This window comes from Canis aureus, chromosome 5, assembly GCF_053574225.1.
Source record: "Canis aureus isolate CA01 chromosome 5, VMU_Caureus_v.1.0, whole genome shotgun sequence".
NCBI lineage: Eukaryota > Metazoa > Chordata > Mammalia > Carnivora > Canidae > Canis > Canis aureus.
Window position 1 is genome coordinate 72,672,702 of NC_135615.1, and position 22,049 is coordinate 72,694,750.

The 22,049-nt window shown below is 40.5% G+C and overlaps 1 protein-coding gene and 1 pseudogene across 2 annotated transcripts in view; both read left to right on the plus strand.

Annotated features, from left to right (window-relative positions):
• TAF12 (TATA-box binding protein associated factor 12) overlaps window positions 1-22,049 on the plus strand; it is a 33,108-nt gene continuing 11,059 nt past the window's right edge. The window contains exons 1-4 of one of the 2 annotated variants that reach the window (XM_077898866.1): window positions 40-160; window positions 15,187-15,271; window positions 16,001-16,252; window positions 17,966-18,043. In XM_077898866.1, the coding sequence (XP_077754992.1) occupies window positions 15,200-15,271; window positions 16,001-16,252; window positions 17,966-18,043 (402 nt within the window). In that variant the 5' untranslated portion in view covers window positions 40-160; window positions 15,187-15,199. Of the gene's footprint in view, window positions 161-15,186; window positions 15,272-16,000; window positions 16,253-17,965; window positions 18,044-22,049 lie in introns of both variants that reach the window. The other variant, XM_077898867.1, reaches the window with a different exon arrangement.
• Window positions 8,300-8,406, plus strand: LOC144315046 (U4 spliceosomal RNA; annotated as a pseudogene).

Here is a 22,049-nt window from a genome sequence, read left to right on the forward strand (position 1 = left end):
GCGCGCGCCCGCCGGCCGGAAGAGCCGCGCGTTTCCGGGTTGGAGGCGGGGAGCGGTGCCGGAAGTACTCGGGGAGGGCCGAGCAGTCGGACCGGCTGCTGAGACGAACGCTTCACTGGGGCAGTCTCCGCATATCATGGGGAGATAGACGCTGCTGCCTGTGAGTCTTGGGCCCTGGCAGTTGAGGAAGAAGAGCGGGAGGAGGGAGTCAGGACCCAGACCCACAGTGGGTCAGTGTTTGAAGAACCAGGTTGTGGAGGAGACCGGGTTGTGCGAGGAATCAGGCTGTTGGGACGGGACTAAGGGGCTCGGGGCTCGGAGAAGACGCGGCTGTGGGGACCCGGGCTGGAGACGGGACTTAGGGAACGGGGATGGATGTGAGTTCCCCGGCACCTGATGGAAAGCGGGGTGCGAGGGACAGGATTGTGAGGACCCGTGCTCCTCGAGAGGAGAGGGTCGGAACGGAAAGGGGCGTGAAGACACGGGCTTCCGAAGGGTAAGAGCGGAGCCGCGAGGACTTGGGCTCCTAAGAGACAGAAGCGGGACAGTGAAGATCCACGCTCCTAAGGATTCAGAAACAGGGCAGCGAGGACTCAGAGAACACTTGGGTTTGGAAGGAACCGCAGCGGGCAGTGAAGATGGGCTTCTCTGGGGACGGGATCAGGGCTTGGAGACTCCGAAGTACCTGAGGGAACCGGGCAGTGAGGACCCGAGCTCCCCCAAAGCGGGGAGTGTAAGGGGTCATGGCTGCGAGGAGATCAGCCTCCAAGGGAAAGGGAGAGAGTTTGGAAAAGATCTAGGGATCCGTTTTTTTCTTTTTTCTTTTTTCTTTTCTTTTTTTTTTTTTCTTTCCCCATCACATTCTCTGAATCCTGAGTGGTAAAGGATGTATTCAGGGGAAGAAGACCCTTCCTTCGCGCTGCCTGCTCGGCGTTTGGCAGGCTTTTCTTGTGTCAGATACTTTATCTAGGAAAGCCCACATGCAAGCATCTCCGTTTTCTGCTTCATTCTTAACGAAGCTCTGATGTGAAGTCGAAGCCGTTTGAACTCAGTTCTATGCTCGATAAGTGCTTTAAATACCATTCCACTCGACCCTGATGGAGCACAGATCTCTGCATATCAAACCAAAGAATGTTAGACGGGAGGACAGGATGGCCCAGAAAGATAATCTTTTTTAAACTCCTGTTTTATATGTAAAGAGGCTAAGGTCCAAAGAAGGCACAGGATGGAGGTGAGGCAATGATTGATTAGATCATAATTTTGATAATAGTACCCTGCTGTGCCCAGGAAGTAGGAGAACCTTGGCTAATATCCTTGAAAACATGCTTCTGGAATCTTTGCTTTAACGTCAGACTCAAGAGGGAAATTTTTACAAATTGAGTACTTTGAGGCTTGTCACTATATTGACCTCGATACCATGAATCTCACTTAACCAGTTGAGAGAACCTTTAAACCCATCCGTCCACCCAAAGAAATACAGTAAGCTGTTTGGAAAGTTGAAGTTAAGTAAGTTGTATCCTGTATTTTTAGTATAAGCATTTACTGGAGGTGGCTGCTTTTAGGTAAAAATGTCAGGGATACTTGGGCCAGTCACTTCCCTTCAATAATATCTTTTACTGAAACCTACTCAGACCAATTAGGCACCATCATAAGCACTTCCAAATGTTGTATCATTTAATTATCACAGCCCCACGGGTTAGATGTTGGGAGTCCCATCATACAGATACGGAAATTGATTCCGAGAGATTAAGTCACCCTGCCTGAAAACACATGGTACTAAGTGACCCAGCCCCAGTCAAACCCAGTTATGTGTTTGACTAACTTTTTTTCAACTTTTCTAATTGAATTCTTCTCCATATATCAGTTTGCCCATCAACAAAATAGAAATAAGAGTTATACAGAACATATCATTGAATGAAAGCACTCTCCTCCTCTTTAAGATGTCTCTTAATGTCAAGTACTATAACTTGTTAGGGTCCTTGTCTAGTGTAGTATTTGAGGAGAACTAAATTACTGTGTTTTTAAATAAGCATAAGGCAGTCAAGATAGAAAAATGGGACCTGAATAGAGCTTTTTTCACAATAGAGTAAGATATATTTAATTTTAAATTGAAGAGGCCAAGAAAGACCAAATTGAAGAACAAGAACTTAAGTTGGATTAACTTTACAATTAATTGTAACATGAAGTAGATGATCAGGGAAATTGGGCTAACTTAGCTGAAACTATTGTTTTCTCCCAAAGGGTTAGACTATTTGCAAATGCCTCTACTGTATGCAAGTGATAAAAACTTACACCAAATTATGAAGTAAAGCATGCCCATGCCACCATTTCAAAGTACTTGATGGTTTAATTAATGGTAACTTATTCCTGAGTTAATATCCTCATTTACATTTGCAAAATGTACTTATTTCACTCATTTGTGGCTCTAGCATTGAGTTATTATAATAGTATTTCAAAGGACCTGATCAGAAAATCATTGTTAGAGCAGATATGAATATAGAACATATTACTTTTGACCTGCAGTCTTCATGGAAAGCCCCCAGATACTTTGGAGATAAGATTCCAGCAGTGTTTAGATTGTACTGTACGTGCAGTACAGGTGCGCTGGGTGCAGAAGACAAACTGAAATTGGTACATATGAACTTAATCTGAAAATCTTACATTAATTCTTAAAGCCAGAAGGGATTTTAAAATTTGTCTGATCCTACTCAATTATAGATGTAGAAACTCTGGTCAAAGGAAGCTTACATAACACAGTGGCAGAAGTAGGATGATACCCAACCCTCTTGACTTCAGTCTTCCCTATGCCATAGTACCCCTCATCAGCCTCTTGTTGACTATTTACCACTACCATTTTATTTTTTAGTCACTGTTGTTTTTTTTTTTAATGTCTATAGTCAAAAAAATGGTTATAGGAGGCCACATCACATACTACAATGGGAAAACCTTTTAGTTTTAATATGCTGATTTTTTAGAACTAAGATCTAGAAAAGAAGAGCATGTATATTATATAATATTAGCAAACATTTATTTGTACTTTCCATGTGCCGGGCACTCTTCAAGGTGCTTTATATACAGAATCTCAATATATTGTCACAATAATCCCATGAGATATACTTTATGACTAAATTTTTCAAATGAGGAAATTATTTAGGCATAAAGAGATTAGATAACTTGCTCAGGGACATAAAGCTAATTAATAAGTGGCAGAGTTGGTACTTGAACCCAGACACTGCCACCAGAGTCCATGCCCTTGATCACTCTACTGCCTTTCTGTTAAATCAAAACTACCTAAATGGGACCAAACTAGTCAAAGAACTAGTGGGAAAAAAATTCCATGTTTCTGTTGCTCTCAAGTCTTACAGAATGCAATTAGTTGATTTTTTTTTTTTTTTTTAGGCTGGGAAATAGGAGTTCATTTAGATACATCTAGAAGCAGTGAGGAGAGAAACAGGTAGAAAACCCAGTCATTAAGTTAAGTCAGTCACCACAATGATAGGGCTTTTATGCTATCATCCTGGTAGTCTCCTTCACCCCAGCATTTGTTTAAATAACTCCTAAACATTTCAGAAGTTAAAGGGTTTTAAAGACAATCTGGTCTTCTACTCCCTTACTCTCTTCACTTAAAAAAATATATATATTTTAAAGGGAGGGAATCTGTAGGGTGCTTGGCTGGCTCAGATGGAGGAGCATGCAATTTTTGATCTCAAGATTTTAAGTTCAAGCCCCCAATATTGGGTGTAAACTTAGAAATAAAATCTTAAAAAAAAAATCTGTTAATGGAACAGATGTCTCTAAAAGGTATGGTCTTATAACTAATACAAGCCATCCCCACATCTCTTACCCTCTGAAAAATCAGATCCTCTTTATACAGTAATAGAGTTATAACTCGGTTTTTGTTTGAGGTACAAGCTGTTAGAAGGAAAAGCAGTTAGGGCTTGTTGTCCTGAGCCTGTCAACCATAGTTTAAATGCAGCTGGTAAAGGGGAGGGTGGATAGACCCAGTATTTATTTATTTATTTGTTTGTTTGTTTGTTTGTTTGTTTTTTATGATAGTCACAGAGAGAGAGAGAGAGAGAGGCAGAGACACAGGCAGAGGGAGAAGCAGGCTCCATGCACCAGGAGCCCGATGTGGGATTCAATCCCGGGTCTCCAGGATCGCTCCCTGGGCCAAAGGCAGGCGCCAAACCGCTGCGCCACCCAGGGATCCCTAGACCCAGTATTTAATTGAACTCCCAGCCACATAATCTTGTTTTGATAAAATTACTAAATAATTTTTACTCTTGATAACTGGGGCATGGACTTTCTGGACTTATTTTGTAAATCCCATAGCGTGTGATTTCCACATAGTAAATGCTAATTTACTATTATAATTGTTAACTGTCCCACAGTTAATGTCTTTGTTTTTACACTGTACTACTTCCCTATTTCTTGGCATTCCAAGTAAGTGAGCATTAGAAATTTGAGTAGCCCAAAGGCAACCATGGTATATTACATAATAGAATTCAGGTTATTTACAGTCACTTCATTCCATTGTGCTTGGTCAGCATCATCCATAATTTGACTTGATGAAAGTTGTCAGTAAACAGGTAATTTGGAAGTGGAGGCACTGACCATTTCAGAATTGTTGTGATGTTTTATTTTTAAATTTCCGTACCAAAAATCCACCCTTATGAGGGTACAGTTCTATGAGTTGTGACAAATGCATACTGTCACATAAGCACCATAACACTCTTACCTAAAAGTTCCACCACCCCCAAAATTTCCTTTATGCTGCTCCTTTGTAGTCCAATCCTAGCCTACCCCAAGCCACTGGCAACTACTAATCTGTTCTCTCCATCCATATAGTTTTGCCTTTTCCAGAGTGTCATATAAATGGAATCATACAGTTAGTAGCCTTTTGAGTCTTGCCTCTTCCACTTAGCATATGCATTTGAGATTATCCATGTTGTTGCACATATCAGTAGTTCTTACTATTGCTAAGTAGTATTCCATTGTATGGATATATAGTCATAGTTCACCCATTGAAGGATACTGGATTGTTTCCAGCTTTTGACAGTTATAAATAATGTTGCTATAAACATTCACATACCAATTTTTGTTGAATATAAGTTTTTATTTCTTTAGGGTAAATACCAAAGAGTGGGATTACTGGATCATATAAGTATATATTTAACATTTTTTTAAAGATTTTATTTATTTGACAGAGCACAAGGAGGGGGAGAGGCAGGCAGAAGGGGAGGAAGAAGCAGGCTCCCCACTGAGCAAGGAGCCCGATGTGAGGCTTGATCCCCAAGGTCCTGGGATCATGACCTGAGCTGAAGGCAGGACGCTTAAGCCACCCAGGCAACCCTATATATTTAACTTTATAAGAAACTGCCGGGATGCCTGGGTGGCTCAGTGGTTGAGCGTCTGCCTTCAGCCCAGGGCTTGGTCCTGGAGTCCCGGGATCAAGTCCCACATTGGGCTCCCTGCGTGGAGCCTGCTTCTCCCTCTCCCTCTGCCTATGTCTCTGCCTCTCTCTTTCTCTGTGTCTCTCATGAATGGATGAATAAAATCTTAAAAAAAAAAAAAAAAAAAAGGAAAAAGAAAAACTGCCAAACCGGGGTGCTTAGATAGCTCAGTTGGTCAGGCATCTGCCTTCCACTCAGGTCATGATCCCCAGGTCCTAAGATCCAGCCCTGAGTCAGGCTCTCTGCTTGTCAGGGAGTCAGCTTCTCCCTTTGCCCCTCTACCCCACTTGTGGTATGTCACTCTTTCTCCCTGTCTCTCAGATAAATATATAAGATCTCGAGAAAAAAAAAAAAAAACTTCCAAAGTTTTCCAAAGAGATTGTACCATTTTACATTCACACAGAAATATATGACGTTTTCAGTTATTCAATTACTTCTCCAGCACTTGTCTATTTAACAAAAATTTTATTATTCTAATAGTATTTAGTGGTTACTCATTTGCCTAATTGCATTTCCCAGATGACTAATGATATTGAGTATCTTTTCATGTGTTTATTTGCCATCTGTATATCTTCTTAGGTGAGGGATCTGTTCAGAATTTTTGCCCATTTTTTAATTGGGCTGTTTGTTTTCTTATTGTTTAATTTTGAGAGTTCTTTACATATCCTGGATACAAGTTGTTTGTCAGATATGTAATTTGTAAATATTTTCTTTTAGTCTATGACTAAAGTCATAAGTCATAAAGTCATTTGACATATGACTAAGTCAAAAGACTTAGTCTTTTGTCTTTTTAAAAGATTTTATTCAAAAAAAAATATTTTATTCATTTATTCATGAGAGAGAGAGAGAGAGAGACAGGCAGAGGGAGAAGCAGGCTCCATGCAAGGAACCTGATGTGGGTGGGACTCGATCCTGAGACTCTGGGACCACACCCTGAGCCAAAGGCAGACACTCAAACCGCTGAGCCACCCAGGCATCCCTTCCCTGTGCTTTCTTGTAAAAGTTTTATAGTTTTCTATTTTTAAGTCTGTGATCACTTTTGAGTTTGTTTTTGTATAAGGTGTGAGATATAAATCAATGTTCATTTTTGTTGTTACTGATATATTTTTTTGTTATTTTTAAGATTTTTTTTTTTAATCTTAGACATGTGCAATGTAGGGGAAAGGCAGAGGGACGGGAGAGAGAATCTCAAACAGACTCCCTGCTGAGCACGGAGCCCAACAGAGTGTGATCCCTTGACCCTGAAATCATAACCTGAGCTGAAATGAAGAGTCGATCACTCGACTAACTGAGCCATCCAGGCGCCCCGATTTTTTGTTATATTTTTAAAAACAGTTGTCAGAATTACCTATTTTTTCAGAGGAAACAAATCCAATAGTATGCTAATTCTTTTTTCATAGATAACATATGCAGAATTTGAGGTGTATAATGAAAAGTAAATATTCCCCTTTGGTCTCATAGGCCACCCAGATACTACCGTTCCCCTCCCCACCAAGATAATTGCTGTTATCAGTTTATGTATCTTTCCAGGAATAATTTATGCATTTACAATTATATGTCTTTTTTTGTCTTTTAATAAATGACAACAAATTATACTCTTCCATACCTTGCATTTTCTTATTTATTTATTTATTTATTTATTTATTTATTTATTTATGATAGTCACAGAGAGAGAGAGAGAGTCAGAGACATAGGCAGAGGGAGAAGCAGGCTCCATGCCGGGAGCTTGACGTGGGATTTGATCCCGGGTCTCCAGGATCGCACCCTGGTCCAAAGGCAGGCGCTAAACCGCTGCGCCACCCAGGGATCCCTATACCTTGCATTTTCAATGAACAGTGTATCTTAAAGGTCACTTCATGAGCTTCCTTGTTTTTCCAAAGCAGTTTTATTGAGATGCTATTCACATATCATACAATTCACAATTATCAGATGTACGGTTCAGTGGCATTTTTGGATATTCAGGGTTGTGCAGTTATCATCATAATCTAATTTCAGATTATTTTTATCCCCCCTAAAATCCTCTATTATCAGCAGTCAATCCCTATCCCTCTCCTACCCCCCTCCGCCCTGGCAACCACTAATCTACTTTCTGTGTGTGTAGATTTGTCTATTCTGGACATTTCATATAAATGGAATCATACATGTGGTCCTTTTTTTTTTAACATGTGGTCTTTTTGACTGAATTCTTTCATTTATTATTTTTTTTAATTTTTAAAATTTTATTTAAGTAACTCTACACCCAACATGGGGCTTGAACTCACGACCGAGATCAAGAGTCGTGTGCTCTTCTGACTGAGCCAGCCAGGCAGTCCTGGATTCTTTCATTCAGCTTAATATTTCCATGAGTCTTACACTTTTCAATATATTTCACTATGTGGTTATACCTTAATTTATTTAACTAGATCAGTTTTTTTTTAAAGATTTTATTTATTTATTTGAGAGTGTGAATGAGTGAGCCTGAGAACACGAATGGGGAGAGGGGCAGAGGAAGAGGTAGAATCAGAGTCCCCTCTGAGCCCAGAACTCCAGGATCATGACCTAAGCCAGAGGCAGACGCTTAAGTGACTGAGCCACGCAGGCACCCCTATTTAGCTACATCACTTTTTTTTTTTAATTTTTAAAAATTTATGATAGTCACACAGAGAGAGAGAGTTAGAGGGAGAAGCAGGCTCCATGCACCGGGAGCCCGACGTGGGATTCGATCCCAGATCTCCAGGATCGCGCCCTGGGCCAAAGGCAGGCACCAAACCGCTGCGCCACCCAGGGATCCCCAGCTACATCACGTTTGATGGACATTTAGGTTGATATTCCTCACATGTATAGTATTCTGTTTACATAGAAGTCCAAGCTTGGCACAGTGGAAGTATCATAGCCAATGACGTTTATCGGAGGCCGATTATTGCTAATTGAAACCTTTACATAGAAGCCCAACTATAGGACAGCCCCGGGTGGCTCAGCAGTTTAGCGCTGCCTTCAGTCCAAGTCGTGATCTTGGAGACCCAGGATCAAGTCCCACGTCAGGCTCCCTGCGTGGAGCCTGCTTCTCCCTCTCTCTGCCTGTGTCTCTGCCGCTGTGTGTGTGTGTTATTCTCTCATGAATAAATAAAATATTTTTTAAAAAGTCCAACTATAATATAAATTGCTAAAGATGGAACTATGGGGGCAGCCTGGGTGGCTCAGCGGTTTAGCGCCTGCCTTCATCCCAGGGCGTGATCCTGGAGACCCAGGATCGAGTCCCACATCAGGCTCCCTGCGTGGAGCCTGCTTGTGTCTCTGCCTCTCTCTCTGTCTCTCTTTCTGTCTCTCATGAATAAATAAATAAAATCTTTAAAAATAAAGATGGAACTATGGGATCAAAACAATATGTTTTGCTTTTTTTTTTTTTTTTTTTTTTTTTTAAGAGAGAACACGTGTGAGCAGGGTGAGGGAATGCCAGAGTGAGAGAATTTTTTTTTTTTTTTTTTTTTTTTTTTGAGGGAGAGAATCTTAAGCAGGCTCCATGCACAGCATGGAGCCCAACTTGGGGCTTGATCTCATGACTTTGAATCATGACATGAGCCAAATCAAGAATCAGACACTCAACTGACTGAGCCACCTAGATACCCTAATACATCTTTTCTAATTATGGTAGTACTGCCAAGTAGCTGTTTGTAGAGACCAACAAATTTAATATCCTCCCCCTCCTGTCCAACAATGTGTGAAATGACTATTTCTTTATAAAACTTTCAAACAATATGTATACAACTTTTTCATCATTGCCAAAGGAAGATTTTTTTTTTTTTAAAGATTTTATTTATTTATTCATGAGAGACACAGAAAGAGAGAGAGAGAGAGAAGCAGAGACACAGGCAGAGGGAGAAGCAGACTCTATGCAGGGAGCCCGATGCGGGACTCGATCCTGGGTCTCCGGGATCAGGCCCTGGGCTGAAGGCAGTGCTAAACTGCTGAGCCACCAGGGCTGCCCGGAAGAATGGTTCTAATTTGTATTTTTATTATGAATGAGAATAAGGATTATTTCGTACCTTTAAGGACTATTTTAATTTATTGTACTGTTGGGGTTTTTTGTTTGTTTTTTTGGTTTGTTTTGCAATTTTTCTTTGGGTGTTTGGGTGCTTATTGAAGTTTAGGTATTTTTTATATGTAACAGAAATTAGTCCTTTGTCTTTGATACATTCCATATATTTTTGCTAGTTTGTCTTTTGTCCTTTAACTTTATTATGTTTGTTGCCATGCAGACATTTTAATTTTTATATAAAATTTGTTTTTCTTTCTTTTCATTTTTCTTTTTTAAAAAGATTTATTTATTTATTAAGGAGGGGTGGTGGCAAAGACATAGGCAGAGGGAGAAGCAGGCTCCATGCAGGGAGCCCGATGTGGGACTCAATCTGGGGACTCCGGGATCATGACCCATGCCGAAGGCAGATGCACAACCACTGAGCCACCCAGGCATCCCTATTTATTTATTTTTCAAGCATTTTTTTTTATATGATTGAACATGTCAGTCTTTTATGGCTCCTGGGCTTTGCATCATCTTTAGGAGGGCTTCTCTCTCTCTGTCTCTCTCTCTCTCTTTTTAAAGATTTGATTTATTTAGAGAGAGAGAAAGAGGCCAAGTGAGTGGGAACACGAGCAGGGGTCAGGGCGTGCAAGAAGGAGAAAGAGAATCCCAAATGGACTCCACGAGCCTGATGCAGGACATGATCCCACAATCCCGAGCTCATGACCTGGGCGAAACTCAAGAGTTGGCAGCTTAACTGACACACCCAGGCGCCTGTGAGAAGTGCTTTTCATTTACTGCTGAGAATATTTTTTCCTGTTTTTAAAAGTTGAGACAATTGTAGATCTATGCACAGTCAATAAGAAATAATACAGAGGGATCCCTGGATGGCGCAGCGGTTTGGCGCCTGCCTTTGGCCCGGGGCGCGATCCTGGGGACCCGGGATCGAATCCCACGTCGGGCTCCCGGTGCATGGAGCCTGCTTCTCCCTCTGCCTGTGTCTCTGCCTCTCTCTCTCTCTGTGACTATCATAAATAAATAAATAAATACCTTAAAAAATTAAAAAAAAAAAAAAAAGAAATAATACAGAGAATTCCCTTGTGAACTTTGCTCAGTTTTCCCCAATGGTAACGTTTTGAAAGATTGTTGTCTACTGTGACAATCAGGATATCAACATTGGTATAATTCACCAGTCTTACTCAGATTTACCTAGTTTTACTTGTATTCATTTGTGGGTGTATATGGATTAAGTCTATACAATTTAGTCATTTTTGTAGATTATTATTTTTTTTTAGCAAAAGGCAAAAGATTTATTCAATCTGAAAAGAAACCAGAGTATTTTTTTTGTAGATTCTTTAATCCATCATTACAGATGATGATTCCATCACAAAGGTCCTCCTATTGCCCTTTTATAACCACATCTGGTTCCCTGCCACCCAGTCCCTGACAGCCTCACTAATCTGCCTCTCTCTAAAATAAATCTTTAAAAAAAGAGTTGCATGCCCTATTGACTAAGCCAGCCAGATGCTCCTCCCTTTTTCATTTATTTATTTATTTATTTTTAATATTTTATTTATTTATTCATGAGAGACACAGGGAGAGAGAGGCAGAAACACAGGCAGAGGGAGAAGCGGGCTCCATGCAGGGAGCCCGAAATGGGACTCGATCCCGGGTCACCAGGATCACACCCCAGGCTGAAGGCGGCGCTAAACCGCTGAGCCACTGGGGCCCCCCTCCCTTTTTCTTTTTAAAATGAACTATTTCTTAGAACAGTTTTAGCTTTATAGAAAAATTGGAAAGATAATACAGTTTCTGTACACTCTGCACCGAGTTTCTCCATAATAACATCTTACATTAGTAGGGCACATTTGTTCCAAGTAATGAACCAATATTGATGTATTGGTTCAGTATTATTGGTTCAGTATCATCGGTTCGGTATTATTAACTGAAGTCCATGATTTATTCAGATCTTAGTTTTTCCATTTGTCTTCATGTCTCTTTTGGCTCCTCTGTGATAGTACATACTTAAATTTTTTAAGAAACTGCAAACTATTTTTACAGAGTGGCTATACTGTTTCCATTCCCACTGGCAATGTACCAGTGATCCAGTTTCTCTTCATCCTTGTCAACATTGGTGCTATCACTATTTTTTATTTTAGTCATACTGATAGATGTGTGGTTTTATCTCACTGCAGATCTTTTTTTTAAAGATTTTATTTATTCATTTATTAGAGAGAGCGCACAAGCAGAGGGAGGAGGAGAAGCAGGCAGGGAGCCCCATGTTGGGCCTGATCCCAGAACCCTGGGATCATGACCCCAGCCTAATGCAGACACTTAGGCGGATGAGCCACCTCATTGCAGGGTTAATTTGCCCTTTCCTTAGTAACTGAAGATGTTGAACATCTTTTCCTGTACTTCATTTGCCATCTGTGTATCTTTGGTGAAATGTCTGTTCGTATCTTCTCTCCGTTTTGTGACTGAATTACTTAAAAAAAAAACCGTTGAGTTTTGAGAGTTCTTTACGCATTCTGGTTACAAGTCTTTTGTTTGATATGTACTTTGTAAATATTTTCTCATAGTCTATATCTTGTCTTTTTATCCTTTCCACATGGGGCTTTCACAGAAGAAACTTTTATTTTGATGAGGGCCAATTTTCCAGCATTTCCTTTTATTGATTGTGCATTTGGTGTCAAGTCTAAGAACCTTGCCTAGCTAGAGCCCAAAGATTTTTTTCCTGTTTTTTTCTAAAAGTTTTATTAGTTGTACATTTTACTTTAAAGTTTATGATCCCGGGGATCCCTGGGTAGCGCAGTGGTTTGGCGCCTGCCTTTGGCCCAGGGCGCGATCCTGGAGACCCGGGATCAAATCCCACATCGGGCTCCCGGTGCATGGAGCCTGCTTCTCCCTCTGCCTATGTCTCTGCCTCTCTCTCTCTCTCTCTCTCTCTCTGTGACTATCATAAATAAATAAAAATTTAAAAAAAATAAAGTTTATGATCCGGGGTGCCTTGATGGCTCAGTTGATTAAGTGTCTGCTTTTGGCTCAGGTTGTGGTCTCAGGGTCCTGGAATCGAGCCCCACATCAGGTTCCTGGCTCAGCAGGGAACTTGCTTCTCCCTCTCCCCCATGCTTGTGCTCTCTCTATCTCTCTCCCTCTCTCTCAAATAAACAGAATCTTAAAATAATAATAATAATAAAGTCTATGGGATCCCTGGGTGGCGCAGCGGTTTGGCGCCTGTCTTTGGCCCAGGGCGCGATCCTGGAGACCTGGGATCGAATCCCACATCGGGCTCCCGGTGCATGGAGCCTGTTTCTCCATCTGCCTGTGTCTCTGCCTCTCTCTCTCTCTCTCTCTCTCTGTGACTATCATAAATAAATAAAAATTTTTAAAAAATAAAATAAAATCTTTAAAAAAATAATAAAGTCTATGATCCATTTTGAATTAGTTTTTGTACAAAATGAGAGGTTTAGATTTCAGAATTTTAAAAAAATCTCCTATATTCTAGCATATTATTTTATATTTAAGGTTTAAATATTTGATCCAACAAATATAGAGGAGAGTATGAAGGGAGGAATATATAGTCCCCTCTCATTCCAGGTGGATCAAATATTTAAATTTTAAACATGAACCAGATGTTTTCCAGATGTACTCATATACCATAATTTATTCAATGATCTATATTTTCCCTCTGCTAAATGGAATGAACATTAGTATATAGGTTTGCGTGGGAGCACAAGTATTCATTTTTCTGGGATAATTACCTGAGAGTATAATCCTTTACTTATTTCGGTGAGGGGTGGGAGATTTGATTTATCGTCCTTAATTGTGGTATGATTTATATACAGTAAAATGCACGGATCTTAAATATTCAGTGTGATGTATTTGACATAAGCCCATGTAATCATCACCCATCTGAATGTAGTATTTTAGGAGATCCCTGGGTGGCCCAGTGGTTTAGCGCCTGCCTTTGGCCCAGGGCGCGATCCTGGAGTCCTGGGATCGAGTCCCACGTCAGGCTCCTGGCATGGAACCTGCTTCTCCCTCCTCCTGTGTCTTTGCCTCTCTGTCTCTCTCTCTCTATGTCTATCACGAATAAATAAATAAATCTTTTTAAAAAAATGAATGTAGTATTTTAAATCCAACCCAATAAAGGAATGGTCTAGGAAACTAAGGGCAGTGTCAGTCTGGTAATGAGTGTCTGGTTATTATCTGTTTCGTTTTGTTTTGTTTTATTTATTTATTTTTAATTTTTATTTATTTATGATAGTCACAGAGAGAGAGAGAGAGAGGGAGAGGCAGAGACACAGGCAGAGGGAGAAGCAGGCTCCATGCACTGGGAGCCTGACGTGGGATTCGATCCCGGGTCTCCAGGATCGCGCCCTGGGTCAAAGGCAGGCGCCAAACCGCTGCGCCACCCAGGGATCCCACGTTTTGTTTTGTTTTAATGAAAGAAGTAGCTCGCTTATACAGAATTACTGAAAATGCAGAAGTATTGTTGTTCGCTCTTCAGCAAAACAGTGTAGTAAAGTGCTAGTTTCTGAGGGAGAAACTCAGATTTTTCTTACATTGCACGGATTCGTTGTATTTCCTTAATAGCCAGCCATTGGAGCGATTCTTTAAGGTTAATTCCTAAATTTTTATTTTTATTTTTTAAAAGATTTTATTTATTCATGAGAGAGTGAGAGAGAGGCAGAGACACAGGCAGAGGGAGAAGCAGGCTTCCCACAGGTAGCCTGATGTGGAACTCGATCCCAGGGTCTTAGGATCAGGCCCTGAGCCAAGGGTAGACACTCATACACTGAGGCACCCAGGCATCTCAGGTTAATTCCTAATTTAATAAATGATTATTCATATTTGGTGCTGAGAAGATAGGCTATTTTTTGTCTACAGGTCTTAGTATAGAAACTCTATTATATGGAAATCCCTGTTTAAAAAAAGTCTTATTTTGAGCAATACTCAGTTCTATTTGGGAAGCCCCTTGAAGGTTGTGGGACTGTTATTTGAAAGGTATAATATGTTCAATATGGTAAACATACTGATAATCTTTAATAAAGCTCTTTCATAGCTTGCTGTGGGGAAATAGTTTGGCTTTATAGCATTACAGAATTATTACCATGTTAACAATATTTCCCTATCCTGATTCTTCCATTAATAACATTTATGGGTAAGGAAAAAGAAAGCATATGGTTAAAAAACAAACAGGTGACCCAATGTTCTGCTGTCCCCCTCAGCTGACTCTTGGACAAGTTTCTGTTGATCACTTAACCAGTGCATAGTTAGTTGCTTTTATTAAGGGCAAACCAGGAAAGGTGATTTCTCAGAGAGTTAGTTTGCTGGGGAGGAACTCAGCAATAGGGGGCAAGAGTTGATGGGTATAGATATATTCGTTCAGGTTGCTAAGCTTCAACAAGTTCTGAAAACCACTGCCATGATTCCTGCAGGTTCGTTTCACCATTTTGGCAAGTTTTCATATGCTGCTAGCTTACTCCTAACAATAGAACATTGTTTTATTGGAAGAGAATCTATATCACTATAATCATCATTAATTTCAAAAGTTGTGTGTGAAAGAGATGGAGATGTTTTCCTCACTGTCCAGTATGAATAGGAGACAAGAACAAGGATGTGTTTTGCCACATCCAGTTTGCTAGGATCCTGGTCAGTGAAGTTGTGCCAGGCCACGCAACTGAAATAGTCCTGTGGCAAGGGTGGTGGTTGATGCCAGTTGTTCATTTACAGGTAGCTTTTGAAAATGGCTGCCTCTCATTTCACCGGGCTCACAGCCGTTGCTGATGTAATTAAAGATCTAGACACTCAGATAGCTGTAAGTAAGCTCGTTGAGGCCACTGTTGGCAGAACTCAGTAAATGTGCTTCTGATCTTGATGACACCAAAGCTGCTGTCCACAGAGTCCACTTCATGGCTTTAAAATTTAGGAGTATTGGCTACTCCAGGCTAGGGACTCTGCATGTACTTAAAAGAGTGCTAACACTCAGAGAAAATTTGCTCTTGATGACAAAGAACAGCTTACTTTTAACGGTTGCTAAAAATTGTGTTTATTAGACATAGACCTGACATAGATTTAAGCATGTTTTGAAGTGCCAAAATGAACTAATCTGTTTTCTTAAGTTTTGTGACTGGGTTTTAAGTATGTTATTGTGCCATGACTTATTTGAATTTAACATTATTTGCTGTTCAAAAATAATGCATGTAGTACCTAACCAAGTATTCTATTTTTACAAAGTCTTCAAAAATGTCTTACTCATTCTAGTTTATTTTTGTACATAGATTTCTCGTTTCATTTACTTTCTTCCTTATTTAATTTTGTGGACTATTTCATTTCACTTTTGGAGAAGAGATGGTTTCTAAATATGAGGTGAGAGCAATGAACATTCTTCATTCCCTCCATTTTTAATGTACAGGTACCAAATGGTGACTGTCCCAGCTACCCTGGAGACCCTTCCAGTCTGACAGACCTTCTATAATTTTACTTTCACACCTTATCCTTTATTAAAGGTGTTTCTGGAGCTAGTTCTCTTGTTTTCCTTCTACAGTTGATTGGCCTTGGTCCTCACAGCTCCAAAAAGAAACAGGATCTTGATAAGCTCTATGAGCTGAAGTCCAAAGCTCGGCAGATTATGAACCAGTTTGGCCCCTCAGCCCTAATCAACCTCTCCAATTTCTCATCCATAAAACCGGAACCAGCCAGCACCCCTCCACAAGGCTCCATGGCCAATAGCACTACAGTGGTAAAGATACCAGGCACTCCTGGGACAGGAGGGCGTCTCAGCCCTGAGAACAATCAGGTATCATCTCTTCCTTTTCGCTCTCCTAGGCATCTCTTATCTGTGATTTGAACCAGTAATGCTTTGAGAGTTGTTGATCTCAGATGCTACCTCTTCCTCTCAGCTGGAAAAGAAAGCCTTTTTTTTCCCTTTGGACTTCTAAAGTTCTTTATCAAATGATCATGTACAACATTGATCAGTGTTTACTCTGCAGTGTTTATGTGTATGTATGTATATGTACATACAGTTACACACAAACAACGTATTGCCTATGACAGGTTTTTATATATGTATATAGAAAAAATATATATATGCTTCTTATATGCTATATAATTCTTAAATAAAATAGTAAAATAACTAATGGATTCATTATTCATTATCCCTGTAATAAAAATACCATTGCTTCTAGTCTTTTCTCCTTCTCGTTCGTCCAGCTGCTGCCATTATTAACTTTCTACACTGGTTCTAAAATCAGCACCCCACCCCCACTCCTTTCTGCCCATGATTCTGATTCTGCCCTCCAGAGCCACAAGAGGCAAGAAATAAGTATAGTCTCTTGTCTTGGGCCTTGTAGGCGGGATAGAATAGGAGGGAGAGACATTTCAAGAAAATGGTGGGAGGGACTAGCAAAGATAAGTAGGGAGGGTTGGGCAGATAGGAAGCTAACGTGTGTTTAATGTGGAGTCTGTTGGAACAGGAGGGAGGTAAAATCGTATAGGAGGGTCATGGGAGAATATACTGGGCAGATACTAGTTAGTCTCCTCTGAAACTTTTGATCATTAGACAGTCTTTGCAAATATTTAATAGAGGAATAAGAGTAACAATAAAAAAAAGTCATGTCTTAGGAGGACTAACTTGGCAGTATGTGGACAAGAAACGTAGGAACCATGGCAGACTGAGAGAAGACAAAGTCTAAAACTTTCACAGTAAATCAAAACATAGAATGAAGACTTGCACTAAGGGGTAATACTAGAATGGATAAATCTGACACATAATTAACAAATATTCATCTAAAAATTTTGTTCTTTATTTTCAAGATAATACATGCTTATCACAGAAACTTATACAGAAGAATAAAGAGCCCATAATTCTACTGCCAAGCCAAAATAACTATGATTAGCATTTTGATGTATATTGTTTAATGGCAAGTGTATGTGACATGACATTTCCTTTATGAAAGAGAGATCATAGTTGTACACACACAAATATTAGACAGAGATGAACAAATGTTCCCTGCCCTCAGGGAGCTTTCAGCCTATTGAGTCAGAAACAGGCAAGCTTATAAATATAGGCAGTGACAGAAGGGTGCACTGGATACAGTGGAGGCCAAGGAGTGATTCCTTTTACCTGGGTGGGCTAGGAAAAGCAGAAAGAAGGCACCATGGACTGAGCAGATAGGAGGAAGGATGGAAGAGCATGTCCAAAGGCAACAGAGGCACGGTACAAGTTGTGGTCAGAAAATTGCAAATAGAAGGTAAGGCACAGTGAGCAAAAGAGGCAGAAATAAACTGACAGATGTTGGCCTCTCTTGCACACTGCTCTTTCTGCCTTTCCCTGGGCTACTTCTGTCATGAGAGTATAGTCTTATAGCATTCTACTGGGTCAGCCACACTGTTAACTTCTGGAAAGTAGAAACTAAACCCAATACATAGACAGCATTTCTTCGTTAGAGGGTAACACGGTGTTCTGTTTCCTTAATACTTGGCTGAACAATCTTCTCCCAATTAACTGTAGGTATTGACCAAGAAGAAATTACAAGACTTAGTAAGAGAAGTGGATCCTAATGAGCAATTGGATGAAGATGTGGAGGAGGTAAGGTGGGGTTGGACACCCCATAGTCCATGTCCCTGAGAGCCAAAACAGGACAGTGATTAAGAGCACACACTTTACAGGCAGACAGATCTGAATTTGGATCTTGGATCTGCCGCTTCCCAACTTTGTAGCCGTGGACAAGTCACTTAAGCTTTCTGAGACTCTATTTACTTTTGTGTTGGTGGAGTATGGTACTATTTACCGATAGGGTTATCCTGAGAGTCCCATGGAATCACTGTAAAGCAGTCATCTAGGAGAATGCCTAGCACTTTATACCTAGCAGCTGCCGCTACTTTTGCTTGGCAAAAAGGATTTAGTTTGCTGCTCATAGGCATTCACTTTCAACAATTTTGGTTGTTTCTATAATATTCCTCCATATTTCTAAGTAATACGCTGAAACAGATACTCTTTGATTTCTGTCTACTGACTTCTGGTAGATGAGAATTTTGTTAAGCCACTCGCACATGTCCATCCATGCTTTCCTTTCCCTCATTTTTCCAATATAGTTTGATCTCAGCTTTTGGATAACTCAGAAATCAGTATTTAAATTATTCTGACCAAGTACATATTGTTCACCACTGAACCAAGTCCTGCTTTGTACTACATATAAAAGTTGATAATTGACTTTTTAAAATTTAAAGATATTATTTTTTTATTTTTAAATTTTTTATTAAAGATTTTTATTTAGGGCAGCCCCAGTGGCGCAGTGGTTTAGCGCCGCCTGCGGCCTGGGGTGTGATCCTGGAGACCTGGGATCGAGTCCCACATCGGGCTCCTTGCATGCTTCTCCCTCTGCCTGTGTCTCTGCCTTTCTCTCTCTCTCTCTCTCTGTGTCTCATGAATAAATAAATAAAATCTTTTAAAAAAATAAAGATTTTTATTTATTTGAGAGAGAGAAAAAAAAAAGAGTGAGAGAACGCATGAGGGAGAGATCGAGAGAGAGAAGCAGATTCCTCGCCAAGCAGGAAGCCCGATGCAGGGCTTGAGCCCAGGACCCTGGGATCGTGACCTGAGCCAAAGGCAGACTCTTAACCAACTGAACCACCCAGGAGTCCCATATTTTATTTTTTTAAGTAATCTCTGTACCCAATATGGGGCTCAAACTTACAACCCTGAGATCAAGAGTCGCACACTATACAGACTGAACTAGTCAGGCCACCCCCTTGATTGACTTATTTTTATTTAGTTTGTGCCATTTTTGTTCTCCTTTGCTATCAGCTCCAGTATACACCAGTATACACCTATCAACATTGTTTTCCAAATGGAAAAATAATCACAGATTTGGGTCCTCCCCTCCCTTAGATTTCACTCTCAGAAACCTCCAATGTTCTGGTCTGATTAATTTTAGGCCACTTGAACAAACCCCTCCTGCGTCTTCCTTTTGCTATTTTTTTTTTCTCTTTGGCTCTCTTATTTCCTAGATCCCACATCCTCTTCTTTACTCCCTTTTTTTGTTAGAGCACTTTTTTGTTGTTGTTGTTGTTACTGCCTACAAAAGGATGGATGAGAGGCAAATGTTTGAAAATATCTACATTCTTACCTCACACTTAATTTTTAACTTGAATGGATTTAGAATTAGATTATGAAAGTATTTTTTTCCTTTCAATCATGAAGGCATAAACTCCATTGTTTTCAAAAATCTATTAAGAGATCATGCAGGGCGCCTGGCTGACTCACTCCATAGAGCATGTAACTCTTGACCTTAGGGTCATGAGTTCAGCAAGGAGCCTGCTTAAAAAAAGAAATCTTTTTTTAACTTTAAAAAAAAATATATTCTGTCTATTTATTCATGAGAGACACAGAGAGAGAAGTAGAGACGGAGAGGGAGAAGAGTAGGCTTCTCGCAGAGAGCCCGATGTGGGACTCGATTCTGGGACCCAGATCACGCTCTGAGCCAAAGGCAGATAGGTGCTTAACTGCTGAGCCACCCAGGCACCCCAAAAGAAAGAAATCTTATGTTATTCTTTTTTTTTTTATTTATTTATTTATTTATTCATGAAAGACACAGAGAGATAGAGGCAGAGACACAGGCAGAGGGAGAAGCAGGCCCCTCACAGGGAGCCTGATGCGGTACTCACTTGCTGGACCGTGGGATCACGCCCTGAGCTGCAGGCAGACGCTCAACCCTGAGCCATCCAGGCATCCTGAAATCTTATGTTATTCTGATTCTGATTTTTTTAGTCTTCCTTTTTTTTATTCTGAAATTTCATACGAGCCTTAGTATGTATCTTTTTTCATTTATTGTGCTGGGCTCCTGAATCCTTCTTTTACTTTGGGAATTTGAGTGCCTTATCTCCAGGATTTTTTTTTTTTTTTCAGATTTTATTTATTTATTAGAGCACAAGCAGGGCGAGGGGCAGAGGGAGAGAGAGAAGTAGACTCCCCACTGAGCAGGGAGCCTGACATGGGGCTTGATGCCAGGACTCTGAGATTGTGACCCAAGCTGAAGGCAGAGGCTTAATTGAGCCACCTAGGCACCCATGTGATGATCTTATTTATTTTGGGGTTTAGAGTTTCTTTTTTTGTGTGTGGGTTTTTTTTTTTTTTTTTTTTTTTTTTTTTTTTTTTTTTTTGCCTTTGCTGAGGAATATGTAGTGACAGGGAAAAGAAAAAAAGAAATACAGGTTACAAAAACAGTATGACTTCATTTTTATTTTCATTTTTTAAAAAAGGTTTTATTTATTTATTCATGGGAGACATAGGCAGAGGGAGAAGCAGGCTCCATGCAGGGAGCCCGATGTGGGACTTGATCCCAGGACTCCGGGATCATGCCCTGGGCCAAAGGCAGGCGCTATACTGCTGAGCCACCCAGGGATCCCTATTTTCATTTTTTTACCAGAGGGAAAATATTTGCTCTCTTTGTGTGTATGTGTGGGGGTGGGGTGAGGGTGGGGGTGGGGTAGCAGTTTTATTGAAGTATAATTCATATACCATAAAATTCACTCATTTGAAATTACAGTTCAGTTGTTCTAAGTCTTTTCACTGAATTGTGCAACTCTCAACACAATCATTTTTAGAACATTTTCTTCACTCCTTAAGAAAACTTATACCTACCTGTTGGCAGTCACTCCCATTTTTTCCCAACCCCTACAGCCCCCCCCCTTTTTTTTTAAGATTTATTTATTTATTTATGATAGGCAGAGAGAGAGAGAGAGAGAGAGAGAGGCAGGCAGAGACACAGGCAGAGGGAGAAGCAGGCTCCATGCCGGGAGCCCAATGTGGGACTCGATCCCAGGACTCCAGGATCGGGCCCTGGGCCAAAGGCAGGCACTAAACTGCTGAGCCACCCAGGGATCCCCCCCTACAGCCCTTAAGCAACTAACTGCTAATCTACTTTCTGTCTCTGTAGATTGGCCTACTCTGGACATTTCAGATAAATGGAGTCATATGATATGTGGTGTTTGTGACTGGCTTCGTTTATTTAGTATAATGTTTTTAAAGTTCATGTTGTAGCAGGTATGAGTACCTTATTTCTTTTTATGGCTGAATACTCTTCCATTGTTTTTTTTGTTTGTTTGTTTTTTAAAGATTTTATTTATTTATTCATGAGAGACACAGAGAGAGAGAGAGAGAGAGAGAGAGGCAGAGACACAGGCAGAGGGAGAAGCAGGCTCCAAGCAGGGAGCCCAACATGTAACTCGATCCAGGGTCTCCAGGATCATGACCTGGGCTGAAGGTGGCGTTAAACTGCTGGGCCACCCGGGGCTGCCCCAATACTCTTCCATTGTATGGACATATGTATTTTGTTTATCCCAGTCATCAGTTGATAGATTGTGCCCACCTTTTGGTTACTATGAATAATGTTGCATAAACATTCATGTGCAGATTTTATTTTTATTTTTTTAAAGATTTTATTTATTTGTTCATGAGAGGGCAGCCCCAGTGGCACAGCAGTTTAGCACCACCTGCAGCCCAGGGCATGATCCTGGAGACCCTGGATCGAGTCCCACGTCAGGCTCCCTGCATGGAGCCTGCTTCTCCTTCTGCCTGTGTCTCTGCCTCTCTC